This window comes from Cynara cardunculus (genome assembly GCF_001531365.2).
Source record: "Cynara cardunculus var. scolymus isolate 2C chromosome LG 1, CcrdV1, whole genome shotgun sequence".
Lineage (NCBI taxonomy): Eukaryota > Viridiplantae > Streptophyta > Magnoliopsida > Asterales > Asteraceae > Cynara > Cynara cardunculus.
The window spans coordinates 46,462,612-46,484,379 of NC_037528.1; the positions used below are offsets into that span (position 1 = coordinate 46,462,612).

General features: G+C 34.7%; 3 protein-coding genes across 3 annotated transcripts in view; 2 read left to right on the plus strand and 1 right to left on the minus strand.

Moving 5' to 3' along the window:
• Positions 1-3,884: 3,884 nt before the first annotated feature.
• LOC112520792 lies at positions 3,885-14,950 on the plus strand. The gene is made up of 12 exons (XM_025129365.1): positions 3,885-4,091; positions 4,196-4,274; positions 5,352-5,439; positions 5,582-5,731; positions 5,936-6,067; positions 7,868-8,021; positions 8,541-8,579; positions 8,650-8,724; positions 10,165-10,224; positions 11,969-12,033; positions 12,938-13,028; positions 14,724-14,950. Exons 1-12 carry the CDS (start codon positions 4,002-4,004, stop codon positions 14,766-14,768), a joined length of 1,068 nt encoding a protein of 355 aa, XP_024985133.1. The 5' UTR covers positions 3,885-4,001; the 3' UTR covers positions 14,769-14,950.
• Positions 14,951-15,885: 935 nt separating this feature from the next.
• LOC112518747 (protein C2-DOMAIN ABA-RELATED 4-like) lies at positions 15,886-18,407 on the minus strand. The gene is made up of 3 exons (XM_025126567.1): positions 18,259-18,407; positions 17,976-18,071; positions 15,886-16,468 (listed from the first exon to the last, which is right to left on the minus strand). Exons 1-3 carry the CDS (start codon positions 18,367-18,369, stop codon positions 16,187-16,189), a joined length of 489 nt encoding a protein of 162 aa, XP_024982335.1. The 5' UTR covers positions 18,370-18,407; the 3' UTR covers positions 15,886-16,186.
• A 1,885-nt stretch (positions 18,408-20,292) lies between these two features.
• LOC112506615 (protein C2-DOMAIN ABA-RELATED 4-like) overlaps positions 20,293-21,768 on the plus strand; it is a 2,140-nt gene continuing 664 nt past the window's right edge. Inside the window, exons 1-2 of the mRNA XM_025110793.1 lie at positions 20,293-20,409; positions 20,657-20,752. Coding sequence (XP_024966561.1) covers positions 20,293-20,409; positions 20,657-20,752 — 213 coding nt within the window. The remainder of the gene's footprint in view (positions 20,410-20,656; positions 20,753-21,768) is intronic.

Here is a 21,768-nt window from a genome sequence, read left to right on the forward strand (position 1 = left end):
TTTGACACGCGTTCTAACCCTACCATATTGCATTAAATGTGCATTTAATGCAATGGGTATAAATAGATGTGTTCTATCTCCATATATAGATATACTCTAACTCTTAACCTCTTACTCTGAGCATCCTTGAGCTTAAGTAAAAGAACACACATCTTAGAACAAATATGCTCATCTTCAAGAACAAGTTAGAATCCCTTTTGTTGCATTATAAACAAGTTCAGTCTCATAAAGAACTTACTTTCTTTTATTTCTTTTATAACAAATCTTTTCTTATTTGCTAAGTTTAAGTGTGTAACCAAAGATTGTTTAGATAGGTTTTCTTACCTTATCTTTCCGCAAACAGTCTTGTAAAATTTGTATTGATTTTCTCTTATCAATATACATTTTAATTTTGAAAATACTGTATTTGTATTCCTCCCCCCCTTCTATAAACTGTTATACATATCTTGTATAACCTTACGGGACCAACATAAACCTAGTCAAATACAGGATAAACATCTATTTTAAATATTGAAAATCTAAAATATAATTAAGATAATCATTGAGTTTTAACAGAATGTTTAATCACTATCGTTATAACAAAATATATTATTAAACCAAAAATAACTTACTTTGTTATTAAATCTAAAATTAAATTATAATAAAAAAATAAATTAAAGAAGGTACACCAAAAAAACTGGAACTATTAAAAAATTAATTTGATATTAATATCGATTTATTTATTTTTTCAAATTTTTATGCTATCTTCGAATTTATATTTTATTAAAAAATAAAAATATTATCGCTTCCTCAAAACTATATAAAATTGTATCATATCGATACAGACAAAGAATAAAAACTAAACATTAAAATCGAGATTTATCTCGCTGCATTACGCGAGTACCCTTCTAGTAAAATATTAAGTATAAATTATTAAAACATACAAAATCTTCCACCTTTTAAAATATTCATAATTTGCCTTTTTTTTTTAATTTTAATAACATTTTTTTGGAAACCTAATATTGTTTCTAAGTATATACTAGAAGGGTATTCGTGTAATGCATCGAGACATATTTCGATTTCAATGTTTCGTTTTATTTTTTTATCTATGTCGATATAATACGATTTTTATGTGGTTTTGAGAAAGCGATAATGCTTTTATTTTTTAATAAAGTATCATATAAAATTTGCAAAACATATATCAATATTAGTATTAAATTAACTGTTTAAAATTTTTTATTTGTGTATTTTTTTAATTCAAGATTTGTATTATAATTTAATTTATCGTAACGAAGTAACTTAATTTAGGTTTAATAATATTTTTTTATAAATATAATAATTAAGTATTCTGTTAGAACTCAATAATTATCCTAATTATATTTTATATTTTTTATATATTAAAATGAGATATTTATCCTCTATTTGATTATATTTATCCGTAGTTAGTTACACGAATTCAAACATAGAGCTTTAATAAGTTGTACTTATGCAAAATTTACTTGTAATCTTGAATTATAAGTAATATGTATCAATAAACAATATTTCATGCATAAAAAATGGTTTTTAATTGACAAAAACTCTTAAAAACATTTTTTGTATGCATAAAGTATTGTTATTAATGCATATTACTTAAAATTTAAGATTACAAGTAAATTTTGCATAGATACAACTTATTAAAGCTCTACGTTTGAATTCGTGTAACTAGTTACAGATAAACATAATCAAATAAAGGATAAACATCTCATTTTGAAATATAAAAAATCTAAAATATAATTAGGATAATTATTGAGTTCTAACAGAATACTTAATTATTATTTTTATAAAAAAATATTATTAAACCTAAATTAAGTTAATTCGTTATGTTAAATTAAATTATAATAAAAATTTTGAATTAAAAAAAATAATCAAACAAGAACTTTTAATTAGATAATTTGATACTAATATTGATATATTTTTTGTAAATTTTATATGATCTTTTTAAATTTATATTTTATTCAAAAATAAAAACATTAGCGCTTTCTCAAAACCACATAAAATTGTATTATATCGACATGGATAAAAAATAAAACGAAACATTAAAATGAAAATGCGTCTCGATGCATTACACGAGTACTCTTCTAGTTGTTTTCTAAGGATAAAATCAATGAACCAAATAAACAAACAATTGAGACTTTTGAAAACTTTATCTAACAATTGCTCAATTTTCAATAAAAATAAAATCATTTTTTAAAATAACTCAATTTTCAGTTAAATTTTATATTATATTAAATCGTACAGATAAACTTCTATCTTTTATAATATGGAAAACAGAAGAAAGGAAGCAACTTATAAGTGAACGTGTTGTAAGGAAATGGTGGTGTCGGTGAAAGAAAAAAAGGGTAGTCATCGGAGAAGATGAATGGGCGTGGGCGTGGGCGGGGGCGGGGGCGACGATGGTTATATTGGGAGCGTTAATTTTAGAGTTTAATTTGTCATAGGGGGTGTTTGGGATTGTTTATTTGAAACAACTTATTTTTTTTCTACGAAGTTCTTATCAACTTATTATAAGTTATAATGGTTTAACTTCTTCAAAAACTTCTTATTACCGGTTTTGTACCGGTATAAACTGTTTATCCAAACACCCAAAAATGCTTATTACCGGTGTCATACCAGAATAAGTCAATAATTTATTTTTATAAGCAATCCCAAATTTAAATACATTTAATTTTTCTAAAATAAGAAGATGTAAAATAACTAAAATACCTTTATGTGACTTAACTAACACATGGGGCACAAACACGAAACAAACTTAACAACTTTAACGGCCATAAATAAAAACCATATAAAAATAAACCTCGATAACGATCTTTTTAATTTAAAAAAGTTAGGGACAATATTATAGTTCACTTTTAAGTAAATAAACTACGAGAACCGAGAGAAACACACCAAAATGTTACAAAAAGGTTCATTTAGGGACCTGTAGTTAGGCGTGTCAATGAGACCCGCTCCATTAGAGAACCTGGTGTACCCATCCTGACATGAACGGAGATTCTCCGTGAAACCGGGGATGAGGACGGGGATCCCCGAAAATTGAAAACCGGGGATGGGGATGGGGACGGGGTAGGGTAACGTGGTCCCTGCCCCGTCAAGTATCCAATATTAAATATATTATTATATTTATTATTAAACATATTATTTATAAAGAATTAGATTTAGTATCTTTTAAATTTAGAAATAGTATTTTGACATTTCTTCTATACATTTTTTTGGAGTTGTTTTACATTTTTTAGATAAAAGAACACAGAAAACCAAAAGTGTTTGATCTAACAATTACGTATGATGTTGTGATTTTGTTAATATATGAATTTCTGATACTTTATAAAAACAAATCTTGAAAATATGTGCGATTTAAACATGGACTGTTATCGGTCGAATATGATGTTTAACACATTTAATTTAAAACATATTATTTAAAAGGGAAAAATCCCGATTCCCTATTGGAGGTTCCCGTTTCCGTTAAGGACAAGGATGAGATGTGATCATATTCCCGACAAGGATGAGGGTGGGGATCCATCCCGACCCATTCCCATGCCTACCTACAATTACACCATTGAAACTATATGAACTAAGGGGCTGTTTATCAAGCGCTTACCCGGGTAAGCGCTTACTAAGTAACATTACCTCACCGGATGAATATAGTAAGGACCAAGAATCTTATCCGGTAAGAGCGAGACAAAGTTCAAGAGTCTTACCCGGTAAGTGAGGACGACGACTCTTACCACGGTAAATGCTTACCTGGTAAATTATTGTATTCTATGTCATTTTGGTGGACTAAAATCTTACCCGATAAGTATATAATAATGTTAAATTTTACCGATAAGCACCTAATGTGTTTGATAAAATGCCGCTAAGATTACAAACTGTTGAGAAGTTGAGGGTCCATTCTTCAAACATTCCATTTTCCGATATTTAACACGGAGGCCGGAGATCGGACTGCACAAAACTCTGCGAAAGCCAAAGAGCAGAGAGACTGTTGCTCGGAAATGTCTTTAACAACAACCTTCCATCCTTTCTCCTCCATTTATACCCACCATACCCGTTCTCCAATTTCCACTAACCTCGCTCATTGCGCAGTACGTTTCTTCCTCTATTCATCGATTTCTGATTATATTTGTAAATTTCTCTTTTGTATCGACAATTTTGATTCATAGATAAGATGAGTATTGCGGTATTGCAGGTATCGACTTCCTCTTTTCGCCACAGTGGTGCAAGGCTTCTAGGCTTTTGCCCTCATGCTATTTCTACACAAGACCAAGGTACATAAGAAATTGGGGATTGTGTATCTGTTGTTTTAATGGTCTCTTTTATTTAGGAATTGGAGCTTTTTGGTTAGGGTTTGAGTTTGATTCCAGTGACTCAAACTTGGAACATGTTGAATTCGAAACTGATACAGTTTAGTTTGATTCCTACTACAGTATTCTTTTGTGTTCCTCTTTCTATAGTAAAATACAGTTATTAGTGTTTCCTACATGAAGATTATAATGCTTGTTAATTGAAACTAAGGCACAGTTTACCAAACGCTTACCTGTCGTCACTTACCTTAACCGATGAGAATGGAACAGGAATCTTGCCCAGTAAGTGAGGAAGACAGACTCTTACCCAGTAAGGGCTTACCGGGTCTAGTAAAAAACACTCACCAACAATCCATTTGAGGGCTGAGAATGTTATCTAATAACGTAAGTAACAGTGGTGACTCTTGCTAGTAAGCGTTTGGTAAACGACCCCTAAGACATTTTGGATCTTTCTTGGAAGGGTGGGAGTAACAAATTCGATGTCAAAAGAAATGCACTTGGTTGAGTTGAAATTTCTATAAATCGCAAAAGACTCTGGTTTATTTCTATTTTGGTCGTTAGATAAAAATCCTTACAGAAACATCCAATTTTCGAAAACCATTGTAATGTGCCATGTCTATGTTGCACAAGTTTCTGGTCAAAATTATCCAAAATAATCAATTTTGAAAAGTACATTTTAGTAACTTATCATGTGTAATTATCAAAGTAGAAATGAAGTGAAAGTATGTTGCTAGTTATTGCAATTTGCACTGTGTTTGAATATATGAATTTTGAACAACTTACTAAGTTATGCGATAGATAATTCTGCATCTATGACAACAAAATGAACAAATTTTGATAGAAGTTAAATTGATGTTTTGACTACAATTTTTCCTTGTTTTGAAATGGTAACATCTGATGCAATTTGCTTGGTGATTTTTCTCGGGGGTTTGGAATGGAGCTGGTTTTCTAAGATGAATTTTAGTACATGCTAGCATTATCTGAGCAGATATTTTTATAGTTTCCCATATGCGATACTTGCCTTATTTATACAATTTACAGGAGTTTTCGATTCTGAACTACATTCTGTACTTCAGTTGGCTACAGGCTCTGAACTATATGAGGTGGAAAGAATTCTTTTTGGCACAAGGTGTAATCTATTCACTCTCGTGTATAAGTCAAGCTATATACGATTTGTGGAAATATGAATGTATTCTTATTTAACCAGACCTGTATCTCTGTATTTTGTGGAATAACTTCCTATTAATGATATAAATTCCTTTTCATTTCAGTTACTTCAGTCCATTATTGAAGTCCATAGCAAAACCATCCGATATCGATTATGTCATGATCGAGGAAGACCCGGAAGTGAGAGAGGATTTTATAAGGATTCTGGAATCAAGATTCTTTTTCCTTGCAGCTGATGCTCGATCTTCTTTGAGGTTAATAAATGGCGTTATTCATGTCTTGTGTAATTTTCTTATGAAGTCTCTGCTAGCTTCTACAACTTTTGTGTTGAAGTAGGGGACAAGATGTAAATACATTCAAATATTAAATTGTGTTTCTTGAGATACGTGCTGGTACTGATAATGTGTACCAAGGTACTGGTTATTGCAAAACTTCACCTTTTACAATTGTGGGAGCAGGGGTTGGCGGCCAACATATAGGAATGTTTTGCTTGGTGTGAGAAAAGAACTAAAAGTACCATGTTCGACAAAACTATCAACCGAAGATTTGGAAATAGAGATTTTCCTTCACTTGTTGCAGGAGTACTCAAGGTAAAGTAGATATTCAAATTTCAAAGCATTGTCCTGCAAAAGCTTTTGCGGATTTTTTAATTTATTTCATTATCTTATGTCTATTTGATCTCTTTAATGAGAGAGAATTTTAAAGAGTAATCTGCACACACTTTCCTGGAGACTAAGATTAAACTTATGATATTCAAGTGCATTGATGACATGGTATGAACAAGAAGAACAAGAAGACACCTTTCGTACCACACTAGTAAACCATAGTCAAAATTACTCCATGCTGGTCTATTGGTATATTTTTGGTGCATGTGCATCCAACTCAGTGACTGGGAGTGGGAAAGTTCATTACCTGTTAGTCTGTTAATCCTTCCATTACCTCTACGACTAGTGAATGTCTCTTCTTATTTTGGTGGTATAGGCTCCACCATTTTGCATGCGGTTTACCTACACAATGTATTTACGTATCTATATGTCCCAATCTTCTTGGAAAGTGTTGTCTTCATTAGTGAAACAACCAGAAATTTAACTTTACTATAACTTCCTTTTCTACTGACTAGGATGAATTGGTTAATTGGCACGTGATATGAGTTATGGGGATTATGGCCGTTAGATACTTTGCCGCAACTAGTTTTAAGTTCAAGTGACGTGGGTTCAGGAATGTCAATTGTGGGTTGAGACATCCTTAGTTGTTCAATTTGGAGAAACTGACAGGAGTCATCTTTACTTTGTGTTTCATGTGATTGAAGTTAGTTGGAAAAACACTCTCATGTTTTTGGTCAATACATTAATATGTGAACTAAGAATTAAATGTGAAAAGTAGGAATTTCCTTTTGGGTTAAGAAAGAGCCATTGTCAAACAGTGGGGTGAAATTCATTTCTCCCAAAGTGAGAAGATCTAATGAAGGTGAACTTTAAACAATGTTTCTTGTATGTAAATGAATGAGGTTATTTATTGGTCCATGTCGGAACATATATGCAAACCTTTGAAGCTCATCTACTAGCTGCTTTTGAAGTGCCTATAGGGCTCAAGTAACGATCACTTAGAAACACCAGGAATATGTGTGAGACATACAGGTAGATCCTAATAGGTTGCTACAAGATCATCCCTCAATCATTTGGTAGTCTCAAGTATCTTTATGGTGGCTTAAATGCCAGGCTCTCAATAGCCTCCATTCATGAGTAACAGGTTCAGGTATGAACTGTATCGAGTTACTGATCTGGGATATCTTATGTAAGTGATGACACATTTAAATCGACCACCGATTCTACTTCTCGACATTCAACCTGATTGGGATCCTTACTGTCTTTACCCTATCCAACTGAAGATTGAAACTAGAACCATCCGACACACCTGTAGTCTCTTTCTTTGCTTTACCTGCAACAAAAGTACAAGAAAAACCCATGGTAATGCTGAAACTTATTAACCAAGAAACAAGAATGTAGGCTTCGCTGACCAGCCATGAAATCCATAAAGGTCAAAAAGTCAAAGTAACTGAAACCCTTGATGAGTGTATGCTCAGTTGCTCACTAGATTTTCAACATATTTACTGATTTTAGGCTTGTTATTACTGAATTTACCCTTCCATTTTAACCAAAGTTCCATAAAAGCATAGCAGAATAAGTGCTTTGACTCACTTGTTGAAGCCTTGTTCTCATGCAATCCCACATAGATGAGTTTCTATACAGAATGGAATATAGGGTACTATTATGATGTATGAGCTAACTTCATGTTGAAAATATATGCTACATTACTGATTTATATCACCTACTTGAAAATCACCAATGTTTTCTCATGACACATTTTTGATTATTAGAAAATATTTGCAGTGAAGGTTCAGGAAACATCGTTGCTAAATGGGGAAGCTCGAAACATGCTTCTGATACTCAGAGTAGTCTAGAAGTTGGCTTAAGTCCATGGAAGGTACAAGCATTTGCGGCTTTAGGACGTGGGGCAGACGAGTTCTTTACAACTATTCTGAAGGTTTTGTTGGTTGCTTTTGGATAATGATTCTGTTTCCTGTCTATCCCCTTTCTTATCCACTTCATTCTTTTCTAGGTATCATCAAAATGTTTTAATTAAATACTTTACAAGTCCACCCTTTGAGGATCAAATGTACTGCTTTAATTTCACAAATATAGATTTAGGTTTACACTTATGAGGAATATCTGGTAACTCCCTTCAAACTAGCTTATGAAATGCTATAAGTAGTTTCAAGTACGTCCACAAAATGATTTTAACCTTTCGGTGATTGATGCATGTGTTCTTAAAAGTTATAATTAGTTTTCATGATAACCAACTTGAGGCTTTTTTTATCATTTTATTTTGTGAATTGTGGATATTGAATCTAATCTCACTTAATATTGTTGAATCATGTCCTATGTCATTCAAAGTCTGTTCGACCAAAAATATCAAAAAGGATGAACAATTGGGATGGATGGAGTTAATTGAACCAAGCTTATGTCCTAGTTCTTTTAATTTGGTTTTATCTTTGTCTTCCAGGGTGGAGGGATGTTTACAGTGGGAAGGCTATACAATTTGGTAAGATGTTGCTTGTGATTTTCGTTGAGTTACCCACTTCAGGAAGTGAGCAAATCCCATGCTGCGGCAGGTATCAAGTAAATTATCTGGCAAGGTGTTCTTGGAAGCAGCCAACTATCAAATAAAGAAGGAAGTTCTCAAGGAGGTAACAATCTGACTGAAATCTCTCTGTGGTTGAATCATTATGTCTTATCTTGTACTTTATATTTTTTTGAGGTCATGAGCAGCAGAATAAGATAGATCCATGATTGCTCAAAAGGATAAGAATTTAAGAAGTAACATTTTCTTTTATACACTCCCATATGTATATGTGTGAATCCCTTTCTATTCGTCGTGTTTCACGTACTAGGAGATAGTCAGATTACTATGAGTTGTAGCATGATCAGTAACTATTTATATTATTGTGCATTTTATGATCTCAAAATGATAGATTGAGGTCATCTAGATTTTGTCATCGACTGTATCATTATAATAAGAGATAGAATCATAGAACTCTAATAATTTTTTTATAATGAACAACAACAATCTTGAAGAGGGGATGGTTGTTAGGAAATGGAATCCAAATCACTAATGAACTAAGAATGAAGATGAAAACAGATTAATTGGATGGTTGCTGGAATGGAAAACAAAGGTAAATTCTAGCATTCGGGAGGCTAATCTCTCCTTACAAACCAGTAGGTAATTTTCTGCATAAACCTTGTACACCCCTCCCCTCCCCTCCCCTCCCCTCCCCTTTATACTACTTAGTAACCATTTATTCTAGATATTACCAAAATAACCCCCTGCTAACAGACTATTTCCCAAAATCACTGAATTGCCCCTTCTATTCTCTCCTAGAATGCCTAAAAAACATATTGTTGGGCTTGGGCCTTGTGAGTGCATAACATTGGTTAAGATTCGAGTCTTGTAAGAGCTCAAAGCATTTAAGTTATTGCTTTAACATGAAATTATAATGACACATTGTTATTTGTTAACACCATGTTTACAATTTATGAACATGCTATTCTAGTAAGTGTAGAGACATGATTTTTGCTTTCCTCTAGTTGAAGTGACATCTATGTAGACATCTATTCCAAAATGCTTGGGAATCATGATTTTTTATGCAATAATAGTGTTTGTTCTTACTAAAAGTTTGTTCTTATTTTAATTTTACTCGGTAACTATGTTCAACTTTTTAACAAACAAAAGTTTATTCTTGTTTTTGTTTGTTACCATTGGAGTTCCATATTGGCTAGTCATGGATCAACCCACCGGTATATATGTAGGGGTCTCCCATCTCTCTATATTAAGGAGAGAATCAAGGGTTCAACATATTCTAACATGATATCAGAACCAGCGTCTAGCACCACCGGGGGATTGACACTCTCGATACTCAATCTAGCCCATGTTTAAGGGGGCTGTTTTGGAGTCCCACATTGGCTAGTCATGTACCAACCTACCTGTATATATGTAGATGTCTCCTCTTTCTCTCTCTATAAGGGCTTTTTAGATAGCAAATCATGGGTCACATATTTCAACAAAATTTCAAAGTGATGGATCTTTCTCTGCACAATGTATCATATTCTCATGTCAAGATTATTTTCAGGGCGGACGGCTGGCAGCTATTAACTTGGAGTCAAGAGCAGCCTTACTTGCAGCAAAACAGGCGAGTGAATACCATAAATTTATCTTCCTATTGCAATCTTCTTGTACTGGTTCACCTCTGTCCCTTCATATTTCTGGAAATTGCATGCTTCATTGTCTGGCAGCATCTAGTTTTAGTTAAAGGTGCTAACATTTATCGATGTCAAGAAAATTCATCTTATTAGTACTTCTGTAATCAGATATATTTGCTTCCAGCCCATTGGCCCATGATATGTGACTTATGAAAACACATGTTTTAGTATGAGGTATTATTTTAGTTCCTGTTCTTTTGGTTGCTGCTTTTGTTGTTGCGGTATGTTGAATACAATGACTATGGATGATAAATCAATGGGAGGAATTAGTGGAGATGCTAGTATGAATCTGCTTTGAAAATGCAGCAGTTCACAGTAAAGGTACCAATCGAATTTCTTACAATGGGGCTATTATAACTTTTACTTATATTCTAGATTATGGTTACATGTAGAGTCTATAGATATTTGGGCCCACATTCTACTCTATATAAACATGGGATTGCCAAAGTAATACATGATACTATCACTGCTCACCTACGGAAAACTCTTGGTCACATCATACCTCAGCTGCCACCACCACTGACTAAACATATGCCAACATTCATCACCTCCCTCTTGCACCCAATTCAAACCTTCCTCAACCCCACATGAATAACCAAACCTTCTCAAACCCTTTGGTCAGGTTGCACACCTGGTGCGATGTTCTGATCTGATCAGGTAGCACCTGGTGCCACCATCTGGTTTGATCACCAATCGCTACAGTTCATTATATTTTCTGGATTGCTCGTGCTCTACTGCAACCAGTAGTTGACACAGCATTGTAGGACATTCTGATCAATTAGTAAGAACATATTTTTGTAGATAAAGGCTACTCTAAATAATATATTTAGGACCATTAGTCCTGTGCGTCTTATAATCGTTGAGTCAGCTACTCATAATTGATCACATCACTACATTGAAATCAAGAATAAATTTCCCAATGCAGTTCTTGAGGAGGAAGTATATTTGAAGCCACCTTTGTGTTTTGTGGTTAAAAAAGGGGATTGAAATGTTTGTTGTTTGTAGTCTGACATGTTCCGTCTATTCAGCCAGTTTGGGTCCACTTGGGAGATCAGGTTTGCCGAAATTGTCGCCTTTGCAAGAATTGCATATAGGTCACATATGTAGCAAGTTACAAAGATTTGATACAAGTGCACAAAATATATTTTAATATCGAACCGGCAGAATCAAAGAAAAAGCTGTCAAACTGGAGGGGCAATGAATTCTTAGCCTCTTCTCTAAATGAAAGAAAAAGAACTTTCTTTATAAATATCTAATTTTTCTGTATACTAAATTACTAATCTTTTTCTATTTCTTTTTCTCTGTTAGAAAAGAGACGAACTACTGTAGGGGATTTATTAGAACTGTTGAATTCGGAATATGGTAAAGTTTCTACGCACTATAATAGCTGCAAGCGTCTAATCCCATTTGTCAAAACCATGTGATCAAATGGTTAAACAACTTCCTAAAGAAAACAACTAAGGGAGATAACAAGTATGTAGATGCAATATTTTAGCTTCAAATCAGCAATTTGTAATCTGTTTGTTTTGTCTTTTCTAAATAGAGTTGGATGGACATACTTGCAACTTTCATCTGTAGAGGCAATCCTCTTTTGTTATTTGCAGCTAGTTGGATTATAATTTAACAAGTTACAAAGATTTATCGATAATTTTTGTTATGGGTCATCATAAACAGGGGCTAGCAGGTGCTGCATCGCGATATCTTGGTGTTAGGAGTATAATGGTGTTACTTGGTCCAATGTATGAACTTTTCTGCCTTCCACTAATAGTTTTTAACTGTCTTTCTATTATGGCTTATAACTTATCTTATAATTTCATTGTCTTTTGTATACTAGCAGCTAACTTTCCTAGAATATATCTTTTGAGGTTTGAATTTACTTTTCTTCATATTATACTTATGGATCTAATTTCTAAATTGATGAAGTATGTGAGCTGATTTGATGATGTTAAGGGGGTCTTCTTGAACTCAACCTAATGTAGGAGGTCTAGTTGAGTTGAAAGTCCATGGTGTAGGGCGTCTAGTTGTGATGTTTCCCTGATTATATAATTATTGAAATTATTAGAGCTAAAAGCAAATCGTGGATAGGTTACAACATGGTTAAAGATAAAGATAGCAACATAATGTTTGGGCAAACTTTGGTCCGATTCCTATATTTTGTAGCGTACTTTCAAAATCTTTGTTTTTGTACCTCATATGTGATATCTAATACATTTAGACCAAGTACAAAGAATAGGAATTGGACCAAAGTATGTTACATTTTTCATGCATTCTCATATGTAAACCAGGTACCTAAATGTTTGAGATGTCACATTTTCATGCAATTTGCTCATAATGCTTAGAGAGTCCTGAACTAATATGAGTCTCCTGACACTCCTCAAGTTGGAATGTTGATCAAGCCCCACTTGCCACAAAGGTTGCATTGAACATCAAAAGTGGTATTTATGTGCAAACTCAATTTTTTTCCAAAAAGAAGCAATTGCAGAATCCATATTGAAGTTTCCATTTTGCATCAAATGTTCCGTACGATATCAAATTGTTTCTGTTTCTGTTTCTGGAATGTTCATGCAATCTCAATGAATAGAATCAAACCTTATTTCATGACAATTCAATTTTTCTAAAACATGGTGAGCTACATTTGTACAGGCTATGGGGAACGTTTCTGGCTGACCTGGTTATTCAAATGCTTGGAACAGATTATGCAAGAATCGTGCGTGCAATTTATGCATTTGCACAGGTATGTACTCTTCTTGTCTTGCAAAAGTATCTGGTCCAGATGAACTCTTGCTTGATCTGAAAAAACATTCATATCAATTTTGAAGTTCAGAAGTAGTCATTTAGACCATAAAGGTCTAAGCTGTCGGTTCAATTGATTAAGCATTACTATGAAAAGAATGATGTTAAAAGGAACATTTTACATGTTTTGGCATTCTGAATTTGTGTTTTTTTTTTTTAATTCTAAAACTCCATGAAACATTGAATTGACTTCTTTTACCAATCAATACTCTACTATCTTGCTTACATATGGGTTTAAAACCCATGATGTAAACCAAGCCAAATGGACCCAGTATATCCCGTTTGGAATAAGAGTCCCACGAGGAGGGAGTTGGATGTATGCAACCTTTCCACTACCCCAAAGAGTAGAATGGTTGCAAAAAGGTTATGGGGAGGATCTGAGTGCTTTCACAAGTTTGTCAACAAAAAAAGTTTGAAGCATTTGATAAGTAGAGAAGAACTTGAGACCAAAAGGTAAAATACAAATATTTTTTATAGGGAAGAACAAAGATTTTTCAAACCCCATGATAACCAAACCAAACTAACCCAGGAAATTCCACTTGATAGTAGCCTCTTGGGGGGTGAGATGTACGTAGACCTAACCTCTACCCTAAAAGAGGAGAGCGGCTGCATCCTTGGAGACCCCCAGCTTGTGCAAGAGTGTGAGCAAACAGTTAGAAAGAATAAAGACTAGCACATTTGAAGCACTAGGAAAATAAGAAAAAGTAACCATTAGGTATATTTGAAACATACGAAAGGTAAGGAAAGGAAAACCCACTAGAGCCAAAAAAATGCCAAAAACACGACCCTAGCCTTAACTGCCAGCCGTCTACCCCGACCCAACCAACTCCCAAATTCCCTCATGCCCAACTACGCTAGTTACAGGTCCCCGTACCTAGTCTGCCACCCTTGTCTTCGGTCTCCAAGTACACGTATCAGAGGTATGACCTCAGAAGTCCACCATGTCCAACCTCAGTTGCTCATCCCACGGCCTCCTCGGCCTTCTCCTCCTCCCCACCCCCTCAACCAACACTCTTTCTACTCTCGTAATTGCATTCATGATGTCTTCAGAACCCGTGATGCCTTCCTAACGACTTTCACAAACCATCATTATCAGCAAGCAGCTACTCTGGCTAGCCATGGGCAATGGCACAAAAACCACCTTAAGATATCATCCATCTCCTTGCTGATTTATGGTGCTCACCTTGTATGATAGAAGTCAAAGTCCTTAAACCGAAAAACTACCATGGTTTAAAGTTTTATCCTTAATTTCTAAAAATTGTAACTTACCCAAAAAAGAATCAAATCGTTTAAACTTCAGATTTTGACTGCAGATTTTAGCTTTATGCTTTTGAAAATGGAGGTTTCCTGACTTGCAGGCTATTTTAATAGTTGGTGTTTATAATGCAAAATACCTCCATTTTTGACGGTTGAATGGTTCATTATTCCTACGGACAGATGGATTTAAATGACATATCTCATCAATATAACGTTAAATAACATCATATCTCATCAATATAACGTTAAATAACATCATATCTCATCAATATAACGTTAAATAACATCATATCTCATCAATATAACGTTAAATAACATTATATTTTATGAATATAATGGTCTATGTTGATGCTATTTGATTACTCTTTTACTGCTCCAGATCAGAATCTCAAGGACATACAAGCTACCATCTGATAGCAGCTGAGAATACTCAATTTGGTTTCTTTGGGGTTGTCTTATGTGATTAATGGTGTATATATATCTACATAGTTTGAGATGCACCAAAGAAAGTTAATTCATTTTGACCCTGAAGGTCAGTCAAAAGCAGTAGGGCAAGATGTTGATACTTTGACCCAGCATCAATAGAATGTTGTGATTATCATGTCATTTGAAGATCTTATTTTTTTCATTTCAGATTTGATGAATAACACCTGAAAATGAACTCTCTTCAGAATTTCATATAGCTTTTGACCTGAACTAAAAGGGTGTTGTCAAGGCATATCACGGTCCTAAGTGTGTCTAGGTGGTGGGTGCGTTTGGTATGCAGACGGGATGAGACTGAACTGGACAAACAGGATAGAGTGAGGTAGACGGTTTGAAAGAATTGTGCAAGGTTTTTAATTTGAAATAGGTAGTTTAGTAAATTTACCAACATCTCTTGATGTTTGATCCACATATTTTGGTGGGGCATTTTTGTCTATCATGTCCGGTCTTAGTGTTGCACTAAATGTGAAACAAGTTTTTGTCTTGTCCTGTGCTGTATGACAAGCGCTAGAATGATGAGAAGTAAAAAGAAAATCAAAATTTGCAAGCCAAAAGTCATTCCTTTATGAAGGATCCAACAAAAAGTCCAGGAATGAGGGAGAAACCTACATCACACAAACTTTCTAAGTTGAATTTTGATCAGTAATTCAGTATAGAGCAAAAGATGGAGAAAAAGGTTGGCCTTGGGAATCCTTATACGTTACCGGTTCAAATCTTTCCGGGGCCTCATGGAAATTTCCTTGCAAAAGATAGAGAAGACTGGCCATGAGGATTTTCCTGGCTGTTATTTTTACAGGGCCTAATGGAATTAGTTGAGGTTTGCAAGTTGGTTTGAACACCCACAGTTATCCAAAAAAATGGAGAAAGGGGAGAAATCCGCTTACAATTCCCTTCTCCCTCTATGATGAGGAAGAGTGCAAGTAACATACATCGTCTTACCTTTTTGATGAATCCTTGCTAGAAGGGACTAGCCGGGCACTGACCCTCGTATCATTGCTCATCAACTTGAACCCTAACATCAGATCAATCAACCAAATGAAAAGACCTTGCACTAAAAGTTAACCCGTAAACAGTATATCAAACCAAACCAGTCATGTATATCCCATCATGATTTGGTGTCTGCGGATATGATGTACACAGACCTGAAAGAGCCGGATGTTTATATGTAGACCTACTCATGAAGAATGTGAGAGAGAAGTTAAGCCAAAACAGTAGTAAAAAGTATAGAGGCCCAAAATATTTTATACAAGATGTTGATAGATGCTACAGGAACTTTATTACTGCACATAGATTGGATTTAGAGTTAAAATCTTGATCCAACCAACAATAGCAACTAGATTCTAACTTCTGTGGGCACATTCATGATTTGGGAATCTCAATCCACTGCAATTCGAGTTCAACTTCACCACATTCAACGTTTCGCAATTTTAGAAGCAAATTTTGAACGATCTTGCCATTTTTCCAGGTTATACAGCTTTCTTCAGACAGGCAATTTGAATCAGAAGGCTGTATCCTCTTTAAAACGGTTCCATTTTGGAGGGTGTCTGTATTCATCTCTTGTGCCTCCACAAATGATTTAATATCGAAACCTGCATCTCCCATCTCGTCGTCCCTGGTAAATGTATCATGATCTAACACTTTCTGCAATCATACACAAGGTACAAAATGACTATTTGCTATTTGTGTAGACGAACCTATAAATTTTTCCAAACGATAACACCATATGCATATACAAACAAAAACAATAACATTTTTTCACAAAATTATAATAGATCGTTAGTTGTTGGTTGGTTGCTTGCATTTGCAATAAAAGGTCATGGGTTCAGTTGCTCTCACAATGATTTTTTAGGGGGGGAAACTACCAAGAACTCGTTTGGTTTCTGTGATTTGATGGGATTTAGAATTGGATTCCGTTCTAATCTATGTTTGGTTTAAAAGGAAGTCTGGAATTGAAATCCTGGGATTTGAATTAAACCCCACAAACATTGAATTTACAAATCTCATGGTAGTAGTTGGTATTTCATTGGATTTGTTTGTAATAATGTTTTAAAATATAAAAAACATTCATTTTGTAACAATCAATTAATAAAAATAATTTAATTATTTATAATTTGTTTCTATAAATTATTTATAAGGAATTAAGTTCTATTTTATTTCAAATGCTACAAATCAAACCATCACATATACCAAATTCTTCCAAATCCGCTAAGGAAATCCAAATGAGAAATTAATAAAAATAACCATGTTCACGCTCTGGATTCATCTTTTAGCCATTTATCTCCCCAAATTTCATAAATGTCACCACCTGTGGTTAAAAAATTTAAAAAAAGTTTTCTAAACCAAGTCTGTAAGAGTAATAACCAAGTCTGTAGGAGTAATAACCAAGTCTGTAAATTAGATAAAGGTTTGCAAGTGGCACTTCTTTACAGATTTGGTCACTACACTCGCGGACCTGGTTTATAAACTCTTTTTTTTTACTTTGACCCTACCACAAGTTGAGGAGGTGCTACTTGTGGAGGTAGTGAGATTTTTGAAATATTCGAAAAGAAATCATTAAGAGATGTATCCAATTTATGAAAATGACTATTTCAATTAATTTCTCAATCCAAATTCCATCAAATCAAATGTACTTAACTTTGTGCCCTTAGGGTCCGAGCAACTTAATGAGACTCACATCTTAGTCAGTCAGCTATACATAACTGTTTGGTACGAGCTTAATGATATAGAAAGTAACTTATTTAGTAATGGGGCCATTTACCTAAATGCTTGCTCGGTAAGTGTTTATCGATAGGATTCAACATTATAATTTATTTTGATACGTAAGATTTTAATACATCAAAACATATCGAATGCAACAAGTTAATGGGTAAGTGCTTGCCTGGGTAAGAGTCATCGTTATTACTTACCGGGTAAGACACTGTATCATTTTCATTGCTCTTACCCGGTAAGATTTTTGGCCCTTCTCATGTTTATCCGATAAGAAAATTTATCCAGTAAGCACTTACCAAGTAAGTGTTTAGTAAACGGCCCCTAAATCGGAAGTTTTTTTCCAAACCTGCTCCCAATTAAAAAACATGGGTTTTCCATCTATCCAAATAGTAGTCATCACAAACTTTTGTTATAATAAGTTTGGTTATAAGACATATACCAGATCAACTTGAGCATCAGGATCTGAGATGGAAAGAGTCATGTCTTCATTCCACTCAGGGTTGAGGTCTTTATAAACAACACCAGTCTTCAGTTTCTGAATCAGATAAGCAAAAACACTAATTAATGAAAAGAATCATAACAAATATGTGTTCTGTAATCAACTGATCACAAATCTTATAGGGATTTGCATTCCTTATGGATGATTGGATATCGATTCTTTGTACAACAAAGGCGATAACAGATTAACATGTTTGCTTGAAAGGGGAAGAGAGAGAGATAACCTGAGCGCCCAATCTGATTACGACATACGGATCACTGCTTTTGTAATCACGAATCGCGAGACCGATACCCCTTTTCACCTTGATTCTAAGAAGACCTAGCAGATCATCCATTAGACAAGAAGATCCACACGACGATCCTCCTGATTTTGAAATCTAAAACCGCCCATACAATGATCCCGGAATTCGTAATGGAAAGAAGAAAGAAGGTATCATCGATGGATCCCAAATGAAAAATATCCTGGTGGAATGGAATGAGTTGGTTCGTGTTCTCTGGGAATTCGGGAAACGATTTGGATTTTGAGGGATTCAGTGGACTTGCTTCCATTTGGTTTCGTTTTGTACATCACACGTGTGGTACCTTGTTACCACCAATTCTCCATGAGGATGACTATGGAAACCTTGGGGGTTTAGATCCAAAATGGACATGAAATCCGATTGGTGATACATCTGTCGTTTTGGTGATTATGATTCCTGATATGAATGATTTGGAAGCCCTAGAATTCAGGCTCAAAAGACAGTTTCAAATCGCGTTCAAGGTCGCTCAACCAAGAACAGACCACAAAACCAAAATGCAATAACGGTGGGACTCCAATGAAATATTACAACAAACAAAAAGTTAGTTAGGGGTGTTCGTGATTGATGCTGAAAATAATTTATTGACTTATTCTGGTGTGACACTGGTAATAAATACTTTATAGATATGGATACACAACCTATAAGGGTGTCAAACTGGTAATAAGAAGTTTTTGAAGACGTTAAACCTTACTGACTAATAATAAAATGATAAACACTCTTGTAGAAAAGCATAAGTTATTTCAAATAAGCAATCCCAAATACCCCTTTATAAACACTTACCAAGAATCTTATTCGACAAGAGGAAGGACCAAGAGTCTTACCCGGTAAGTGTTTACTGGGTTTAAGATGTTTACCAACAATTTATTTTTGATGGTCGAGAATGTTACATGATAAGATAAGTAGGGGTGATGTCTCTTGCCGGTAAGCGTTTGGTAAACAACCCTATTTACCGAACTCTTACAGCATAAGCACTTACAGGGCGTGACTTACCTTACTCGTGAGTGTGACAAGGACCAAGAATTTTACATGGTAAGAGATATAGCAAGCACCGAGAATATTACTCGGTAAGTGAGGTAGAAGTCTCTTACCCGATAAGCACTTACCGGGTAAAAGACGTTTACCATAATCTAGTTTGATAACCGAGAATGCTACACGATAAGGTAAATGAGAGTGACAACTCTCGGTGGTAAATGCTTACCCGGTAAGAGTTTGGTTAACGGCCATTAGACTCGCTCAATATATTCTTTCCTCCAAGACTCTTTTAATGAGTAATCAAACGTGGTTTTACAGATTCTTACGAAAATCTTACAAGTTCAAACTCAACTCGTTATATGTTTTGAACTCATTAATATCTTAAAACTTGAACTCATTAAAATTCGATACAGTGGCACAGTCCACTGGTGGGTCCCTTATGCACCGTGCACCGATCGGTGCATAAGGGTGATCAAAGTGATGGGTCATATCGGTTAAGGTCAGGTCACATCAAGATTGGGTCAAATCATATATATATATATATATATATATATATATTTACATTATAGTCCCTGTGCGGCTGTAAGCACCCCTTGAAAGTATTCCATAATTAAAAGTTGTAGAATTTAGGATTAAAAATATAATTGGTTATTTTTGTTAGGTTATTTTCGTCAGGATCCGATGAAAATGTCTTGTCGCAAACCTTTTTTCGTGATTAGTGAGAAAAGACTGGAATAAATGAAAGCGTTCACATTTTTACGCAAATCCCATACACCAACCCAAATATTTCCCCCGAATTCTTCGAAAACAAAAACCAACGAATTTCATTCTAATCGCATTGCATTTTCATTTGGTCAATCGCACCAACTTTCGTTCGAATCTTGAACCATTGTATGGGCAGTTTTAGAGATCATAAACACAAGGATCCTTTCTCCCACTCGTATATCGTATTTGGCCGAAGAAGCATCGGACACGTTGGAGTTCTCGATGGCCGAAGACAATCCGATTGGCATTCTTCGAATTACGGTCAAGAGAGGTATCGGTCTCGCCATTCGTGATATGAAAACGAGTGATCCTTATGCCGTCATCAAGATGGGTAAACAGGTTCTCATTCTATTCGATTAATCGTCGCATGGTTTCGTTACAATTATACGAAATCAGGGTTATTGTTTATCAATTTTATGTTGTTGTTACCAAAACGGTCATTGGGTTAGCGATACTCGGCTTACCGGTAAAGCTCAGCCTCTCAGGAGGTCAAGGTTCAAACTTAACCAAAAAAAATTACGTTGTTTATTGTTTTGGTATCGTTTCGGTTCATGGGCGTAAATGAGAGTTTGTGTATTTGATACAGAAATGGAAGACTCGTGTTATCGAGAACGATGTCTATCCCGAATGGAACGAAGAATTTAGTATTCCCATTCACGATCCAGATGTTCTGATTAAGCTGGTATATACGTTTCCACAACACGACGGTCTATATATCCATCTTTACAAATTATGCACTATAACGGAACTAGTCTTCTCATACAGTACTTAATGGGATTTAAGTTTATTACGACCGTTTGCGAAAATGTTATATCAAAAAACTATTAGCAACTTATTTTAACGTCTTTAGATAGGACTCTAATTTTTACGTTCCTTAACGATGCAACCGTTTTGTTTCATTATGTGCTATAGTGCCACCGTTTGGTTTTGATTCTGGGTTCGCCTCTTTCTTAAGTTCTGCATTGCAACCTTAAAATTGGGGTCATACATTAACTAGACACGGACCATCAAACATGTGTGTATAGGAAAGTTCGATTGAGAATAACGTATTTATTGTGAACCGGGAACCACCAAGAGTGCTTCACGTGTTCATATTCATCATGAATAATGGACGTGAATTTTTACAACATTCATGATGAATGTCCTGGATATGTGGCACACCATTAGTGGTTCCTCGGATTGCAATAGAAATGTTCTCAACCGACCTACCCCTATATATACACACACACATGTGTGTATGTATTTATATATATAGGGTTGGGTTACGATGAGTAAGAGAGTTAAGGTGAGAAGCGTAAGATAAGATTTCCATCTTTGGATGCAGATGAGATGTATCAGATCAATTTTCGTGAGAAGTGCAATTAATGATGGGCAAGAGATTAAAGGTGATCAAGAGTCCTAATACCTTCTTTTATATATATATATATATATATATATATATATGTGTGTGTGTGTGTGTGTGTGTGTGTGTGTGTGTGAAGGTTCGTGTGAGAAAGGGAGTTAAGGTGAGAAAAAGTAAGAATGGATATGGACCCTTGATCACCTTCAATCTCAAACTCATTCATTAATCGCGCTTGATATGGGGATTTATCCGGTGCATCTCATCCTAATATACATCTAAGGTTGGAAATCTTTTTTTACGCTTCTCACCTTAACTCATCATTCTCACAGGAACCTATATATATATATATATATATA